Below are 8,614 nucleotides of genomic sequence, written 5' to 3'. Positions count from 1 at the left end.
TAGACTAGACTATAGACTAGACTATAGACTAGACTATAGACTAGACTATAGACTAGACTATAGACTAGACTATAGACTAGACTATAGACTAGACTATAGACTAGCATACTGACTAGACTATAGACTAGACTATAGACTAGGATATAGACTAGGATATAGACTAGACTATAGACTAGGATATAGACTGGACTATAGACTAGACTATAGACTAGACTATAGACTAGACTATAGACTAGACTATAGACTAGACTATAGACTTGGATATAGACAAGGCTATAGACTAGACTATAGACTAGACAATAGACTAGACAATAGACTAGACTATAGACTAGACAATAGACTAGACAATAGACTAGACAATAGACTAGACTATAGACATGATTATAGACTAGACTATAGAAAAGACTCAAGAATAGACTTTAGAATAGAATAAAGACTAGACAATAGAATATGCTATAGACTAGACTATAGACTACTAGACTACTAACTCGACTATAAACTAGACTATATACTAGTCTATTTACACGACTATAAACAAGACTTTAGACTTGACTCGACTATAGACTCGATAGTCCTAAATCAAGTCTTTATGTAGTATGTATATATCCTAATCTTTAGTGTATTCTATAGTCTAATCTATAGTTATGTCTATATTCTATAGAATATTTTATAGTCTAGTATACAATCTAGTCTATTATTACAAATGACAACATCTAAAAAATATACAGCACACCACCCCCCCCCCCCCCCCCCCCCCCCCCCCCCCCCCCCCCCCCCCCTACCCTTTTTACGTTACATACCTTTTTCCATTCCGTCATAGTACGTTCCGGTGGTCCAAGAGCATTTAATTTATCCACAATATCTTTCCATTCCGCATCTACCACAGCCCTTTGAGCACCCACACCATAACCACGGGCTGCTGCCGGATGTAAAGCCATTTCAGCTTTTAACAAATCAAATTGTTCATTTGTTGTTTTCTTAACACTACAAATTGTTTATGTACACAAAATGAAATTAAAAACAATCTTTTGTCAAGTAAAATTGTTGTGAAATTTTCAAAGAAACCTTCATTCACTTACCGCCTCATCATTTAATGTTATTTGGTATCAGCTATTCCTTAACAAGAAGAATTTTATATTATTTCTGTGTTTAAAAGTATTATTTTGTTCTATTTTTTCTTAATTAAATTTTGTCGTATTTACAACTAAACTTTTTACCATTTTCACGTCTCATACATTGTCACGAACATTATACACACATAAAGTGATTATACATATCAGATGTCGTGACTAAAATGTCGAATGAATGAATGAACAGTGTTGTATTTTTGTTGATTGAAAGGCTGCCAGATGTCTTTATTATAAGCTCATAAAGGAAATATATTTAAAATTTAACGGTATTTTAAAATTGTTAATGATTTTAACAAGAAATAGTTCCAATTTTTTGCTTTCAAAGACAAATTGCAATAAATTTTCTAATTCTATACAAAAATTTATAAATTCTTTCTTTTTATAGAAAATTTAAGAATATTTACGATAAATTTTCTTCTAATAAAAAAATAAATTTTCGTTTTATAGAAAATTTAAGATAAATTTTCTGTTATAGAAAATTTACGACACATTTTATAGAAAATTTATTTGTTATAGAAAATTTTCTTGTTTGGAAAATTTACGATAAATTTTCTTTTTATAGAAATTTTACGATAAATTTTCTTTTTATAGAAAATATACGATAAATTTTATTTTTATAGAAAATTTACGTTAAATTTCCTTTTTTTTTATAAAATTTACGATAAATTTTCTTTTATAGCAAATTTACGAAAAATTTTCTTTTTCTAGAAAATTTACGAAAAATTTTGTTTTTATAGAAAATTTCCGATAAATTTTCTTTTTATAGAAAATTTCCGATAAATTTTATTTTTATAGAAAATTTACGATAAATTTTCTTTTTATAGCAAATTTACGAAAAATTTTCTTTTTCTAGAAAACTTTCGATAAATTTTGTTTTTATAGAAAATTTCCGATAAATTTTCTTTTTATAGAAAATTTACGATAAATTTTGGGTTTAGAAAATTTACCATAAATTTTCATTTTATAAAAATTTACGATAAATTTTATTTTTATAAAAATTTTACGATAAATTTTTTTTATAGAAAACTTACGATAAATTTTATTTTTATAGAAAATTTACGATAAATTTTCTTTTTATAGAAAATTTACGAAAAATTTTCTTTTTCTAGAAAATTTACGATAAATTTCTTTTTTATAGAAAATTTCCGATAAATTTTCTTTTTATAGAAAATTTACGATAAATTTTCTTTTTATAGAAAATTTACGATAAATTTTATTTTATAGAAAATTTACGATAAATTTTCTTTTTATAGAAAATTTACGATAAATTGTCTTTTTATAGAGAATTTACGATACATTTTCTTTTTATAGAAAATTTACGATAAATTTTCTTTTTATAGAAAATTTACGATAAATTTTCTTTTTATAGAAAATTTACGATAAATTTTCTTTTTATAGAAAATTTACGATAAATTTTCTTTCTTTAGAAAATTTACGATAAATTTTCTTTTTTTAGAAAATTTACGATAAATTTTCTTTTTATAAAAAATTTACGATAAATTTTATTTTTATAGAAAATTTACGATAAATTTTATTTTTATAGAAAATTTACGATAAATTTTCTTTTTATAGAATATTTACGATAAATTGTCTTTTTATAAAATATTTACGATAAATTTCTTTTTTATAGAAAATTTACGATAAATTGTCTTTTTATAGAATATTTACGATAAATTGTTTTTTTATAGAATATTTACGATAAATTTTCTTTTTATAAAAAATTTACGATAAATTTTCTTTTTATAAAAAATTTACGATAAATTTTATTTTTATAGAAAATTTACGATAAATTTTCTTTTTATAGAAAATTTACGATAAATTTTCTTTTTATAGAAAATTTAGGATAAATTTTGTTTTTATAGAAAATTTACGATAATTTTTTTTTTTATAGAAAATTTACGATAAATTTTCTTTTTATAGAAAATTTACGATAAATTTTGTTTTTATAGAAAATTTACGATAAATTTTCTTTTTATAGAAAATTTACGATAAATTTTATTTTTATGGAAAATTTACGATAAATTTTCTTTTTATAGAAAATTTACGATAAATTTTCTTTTTATAGAAAATTTACGATAAATTTTCTTTTTATAGAAAATTTACGATAAATTTTCTTTTTATAAAAAATTTACGATAAATTTTCTTTTTATAAAAAAATTTACGATAAATTTTCTTTTTATAGAAAATTTACGATAAATTTTCTTTTTATAGAAAATTTACGATAAATTTTCTTTTTATAGAAAATTTACGATAAATTTTCTTTTTATAGAAAATTTACGATAAATTTTGTTTTTATAGAAAATTTAGGATAAATTTTGTTTTTATAGAAAATTTAGGATAAATTTTGTTTTTATAGAAAATTTACGAAAAATTTTCTTTCTATAAAATTTACGATAAATTTTCTTTTTATAGAAAATTTACGATAAATTTTATTTTATAGAAAATTTACGATAAATTTTCTTTTTATAGAAAATTTACGATAAATTTTATTTTTATAGAAAATTTACGATAAATTTTCTTTTTATAGAAAATTTACGATAAATTTTCTTTTTATAAAAAATTTACGATAAATTTTCTTTTTATAAAAAATTTACGATAAATTTCTTTTTATAGAAAATTTACGATAAATTATCTTTTTATAAAAAATTTACGATAAATTTTCTTTTTATAGAAAATTTTCGATAAATTCTTTTTTTAGAAAATTTACCATAAATTTTCTTTATTTAGAAAATTTACGATAAATTTTCTTTTTTTAGAAAATTTACGATAAATTTTCTTTTTATTGAAAATTTACGATAAATTTTCTTTTTATAGAATATTTACGATAATTTTTTTTTATAAAAAATATACGATAAATTTTTTTTATTTAGAAAATTTACGAAAAAATTTTCTTTCTTTAGAAAATTTACGATAAATTTTCTTTCTTTAGAAAATTTACGATAATTTTTCTTTTCATAGAAAATTTACGATAAATTTCCTTTATTTAGAAAATTTACGATAAATTCTACTATTTATTGAAAATTTACGATAAATTGTCTTTTTATGGAAAATTTACGATAAATTTTGATTTTCGTTTTCTCTTTTCTTTTATTGTTTTTTTTATTAAAATTAAGTTTTTGTATAATATAAATTAAAATGTTAACAATACAAAAAATACGTTATTATCTTAAATTCTTAAAATTATTAGTACAAAAATAAAACACATACAAATTGACACAATTGAATATTTGTTAATGAAACACATAAAGGCACTTTAAAGTTGTTTATTTTGAAACATCTAAGCGCGAACACGAGAAGCCTTCTTGCTCTTATCGGCTTTGGGTGGTGGTGGTCCACCACGACCATTTTGCATATGGCGATTGTAAATACTGCAAAAAAGCGATTTATTTTAAATAATTTTACAAAAATATTAAATTAATTACTTACATTTTATAAGTATCCGTTTTAATATACTCAATGACATGGCTAATACCCAATAAATATTGTTCGGCAATCGGTTGGACCCAAGGATTTTCTTCCATTTTCATTACCGATTTACTGCCCAATAAATCCAATTGTGCCACTTCAGGAGGTAAAACCTGCAAGCGATTATGTTGAATATGTAACTCCCTTAAACGTGCCAATTCACCAATTTCCCTTGGTAATTCCAACAAATCATTATCACGTAAACCCAAAATTTGTAAATTTTTCAAATTACCCAAACCTTTGGGTATATATTCGAAATCATTATCACCTAAATATAAGGCTCTTAAGGTTTCCATCATAAAGAAATTACCGGGTAAAACTTTTTCATTTAGATTATTATACGATAAATCGAGTACTTCTAGAACGGGAAAAGCACCAAAGCCACGTGGAAGACTATCTAAACGATTAATGGATACATTGAGTATACGTAATTTGGGCATGGATGAGATGGAAACGGGCAGTTCACGCAATTGATTATTGGAGAGATTTAAGATTTCCAAATTGAGTAAATTTGCAATACCGGGATTAATGACGCTGATTTTATTGTGACTCAATGTCAGACGGGTGATATTGGCCATGTTGACTGTAATAAAAGAAAAAATAATTTATTTGGAAAAAAAATTATTTTTTAAGAAAAATAAAAAAATTGAAGATGGAATAAGAGAAATGCTTTTCAAATTTTTTCTGTAAAAGACAAATTTAGTAAAAATTTTTGTTTTAAAGTAACATTTAACGACATTTTTGAAAAAAGCAAATTAAAAAAAAATTCTATGAATAGAAAATTTTACGAACATTTTTTTATGAAAAAAGAATGTACTATAGACGAATATTTTATAAAAAAATAACAAAATTGTTCTATAGAAAGAATATTAAAAAAACATTTTCTATAGAACGAACAATAAAAGAAATTTTTCTATAAAAATAAAATTTAATCAAAATATATTTTATAAAAAAAATGTAATTTATCGTAAATTTTATTCCATTTTCTATAAAAGGAAAATTCAACGTAAATTTCTATTAAAAATAATATTTATCGTAAATTTTATATGAAAAAATTTCATAAATTTTCTAAAAAAAATTAAAGAAAATTATTTATAAATAAAAGAAAATTTATCGTAAATTTTCTATTAAAGAGAAGATTTATCGAAAATTTTAAATTTTTCATAAATTAAAAAAAATTAGAGAAATTTTTTTATAAATAAAAGACAATTTATCGTAAATTTTATATAAAAGCAAAAATTATCGTAAATTTTCTATTAAAAGAAAATTTATCGTAAATTTTTAATAAAACAATTTTCGAAAATTTTCTACAAAAAATTTTACGAAAATATTTTGTAAATAAAAGATAATTTATCGTAAATTTTCTATAACAGAAAAAATTGTCGTAAATTTTTTTAAAAAATAAAAATTTATCGTAAATTTCTATAGAGAAGAAAATTTATCTTAATTTGTTCATAAACATATCGTAAATTTTATATTAAAAAGAAAATTTATCGTAAATTTTCTATAATAAATTTAACGAAAATATTTAATAAATAAAAGACAAGTTATCGTAAATTTTCTATAAAAGAGAATTTAAATTTTTTATAGAAGAAACATTTATCGTAAATTTCTATAGAAAAGAAAAATTATCTTAAATTATTCATAAAAATATTGTAAATTTTATATTAAAAGAAAATTTATCGTATTTTTTCTATTTAGAAAACATTTATCGCAAATTTTTTATTAAAAAAAATATCGTAAATTTTCAATAAAAAAAATTATTGTAAATTTTCAATAAAAAAAATTTATTGTCAATTTTCAATAAAAAAGAAAATTTAACGTATTTTTTTTAAAGAAAGAAAAATTACAGTAAATTTTTTATACAAAAAGAAAATTTATCGTAAATTTCTGAAAAAATATTTTTTACAAAATTTCTATAGGAAAATAAAATTTATCGTAAATTATTTACAAAAATATCGTAAATTTTATATTAAAAAGAAAATTTGTCGCAAATTTCTATTAAGAAAATTTATGACAAATTTTCGATTAAAAAATATCGTAAATTTTCAATAAAAATGAAAATTTATCGTAAATTTAAAAAAAAAGAAAAATTACGGTGAATTTTCTATACAAAAACAAAATATATCGTAAATTTTTAGAAAAATATTTTTTTTTTTATAAAATTTCTATATAAAAGAAAATTTATTGTAATTTTTTTTTTAAAATATCGTAAATTATTTATTAAAAAGAAAATTCGTCACAAATTTCTATTAATAAGAAAATTTATGTAATTCGACTAAAAAATATCGTTAATTTTCAATAAAAATGAAAATTGATAGTAAATTTTTAAAAGAAAGAAATATGACAGTGAATTTTCTATACAAAAAAAAAGTTATCGTATAATTCTAGAAAAACATTTTTTTCCATAAAATTTCTATAGAAAAGAAAATTTATTGTTAATTATTTGTAAAAATATCGTAAATTTGATCATAAAAGAAAATTTATCGTAAATTTCTTTAAAAAATAAAATTGAATTCATTTTATCTCACATTTATAACTACTTTTTACATAAAATCGTTTATTTTACCAGCAAAACAAATCACACACATGGCAGCACTGTAGTTCACAGTGGACAATAGGGCAACACCATTAATTGTCATTATGAAAATATTCTTTCAAATGTTTGTTTTGCTAACTCTCTCCTCTTTAGTAACGAGTTATTAAACCAACACACAAACAAACACACACGTACTCTGCTCTATAGTGATTTACTAAATTTATTCTCATTCTCAGTGTTTATTTCTTTCGTATAATGACGTTTGATTATAAAATTAAATTAAGCAACAAGTAAATTCTTTTTTATATATTCATATAAAAACAAATGTTTAAATGTTAGTTAAAAATTATTTAAAATAATCACTTTGTAATTGCAATAAACTCCACTATAAATTTTAAACATTAAAACACTCCCAAGCAGAGATGTCTGTCCAAAATTCTTTGATGATGAAATGTGGGCAGATAGTATACATAATGATAGGTATAAGCAATTAGATGATCTCATACACGTAATATACTTATTTATTAATATATTTTTTTATATTTAACACTTAAAAATTCTTCACTTGAAACTTCTTTATTTGAATAATTTCTATTCCATCTTCAATTCTTTACATTTTAGTTTTAAATAATCTGTTGTTTACTTTTTACATGAATACACATTTTCTTTATTTATTTATACACTTACACAATCCCGGCAACTCCTCAAAGGAGCTAATGCCCTTGTCCACCAAATCGATTTCACGATTTTGTGTTTCACGCGCTTCATCCAAGACTTTTTTTGCTTTCGACATTTTAGCTTGTACTGGCAAGCAAGAGACTGTAGATTGACTCATTTTTTTGTTATTCTATTCTATCTATCGTTCTTCTTCTTTTTTAATGGTTTTCTTTTTTGAGTTATTTTTTCAAAAAAAATTTCCCTTTATTATATCTCGTTCTCTATTTAAAAATATGTAATTGAAAACAATTATTCTCATTATCTTTCACCAATTTTTTTGGGTAAATTATCTCTTCGTTTGCATCGAGCAACATATTGAGTTTAATTTGATTACTTTATGTTTAACAGTAATTTTTATGTTGAGAGCTACCATATATAGAGTTGCCAGATAAGTGACTTGTTTTTCATCCCAAATAAATGAACTAGAATAAAACTAGAACAAAACTAGAACTGAACTAGAACAAAACTAGAACAGAAATGGAACAGAACTAGAACAGAACTAGAACAGAACTAGAACAGAACTAGAACAGAACTAGAACAGAACTAGAACAGAACTAGAACAGAACTAAAACAGATCTAGAACAGAACTAGAACAGAACTGGAACAGAACTGGCACAGAATTAGAACAGAACTAGAACTGAACTAGAACTGAACAAGAACTGAACTAGAACTAGAACTGAACTAGAACAGAACTAGAACTGAACTAGAACTGAACTAGAACTGAACTAGAACTGAACTAGAACTGAACTAGAACTGAACTAGA

General features: G+C 21.8%; 1 protein-coding gene across 2 annotated transcripts; it reads right to left on the bottom strand.

The window, feature by feature from the left end:
- Positions 1-4,401: 4,401 nt before the first annotated feature.
- On the bottom strand, positions 4,402-8,101 carry LOC111687948 (ras suppressor protein 1). 2 transcript variants are annotated; one of them, XM_023450434.2, is made up of 3 exons: positions 7,822-8,101; positions 4,557-5,178; positions 4,402-4,498 (listed from the first exon to the last, which is right to left on the bottom strand). In XM_023450434.2, the coding sequence occupies exons 1-3, from the start codon at positions 7,967-7,969 to the stop codon at positions 4,408-4,410; spliced, it is 861 nt and encodes a 286-aa protein (XP_023306202.2). In that variant the 5' UTR covers positions 7,970-8,101; the 3' UTR covers positions 4,402-4,407. The 2 variants fall into 2 exon arrangements, with proteins under 2 accessions (XP_023306202.2, XP_046811838.1); XM_046955882.1 differs by lacking the exon at positions 7,822-8,101 and adding an exon at positions 7,165-7,742.
- Positions 8,102-8,614: the final 513 nt, after the last annotated feature.

The sequence above is a fragment of the Lucilia cuprina genome, unplaced genomic scaffold (assembly GCF_022045245.1).
Source record: "Lucilia cuprina isolate Lc7/37 unplaced genomic scaffold, ASM2204524v1 Scaffold_578, whole genome shotgun sequence".
NCBI classification, from domain to species: domain Eukaryota; kingdom Metazoa; phylum Arthropoda; class Insecta; order Diptera; family Calliphoridae; genus Lucilia; species Lucilia cuprina.
The sequence above is the reverse complement of the archived record's forward strand: the minus strand, read 5'-3'. Positions and strand labels throughout refer to the sequence as shown.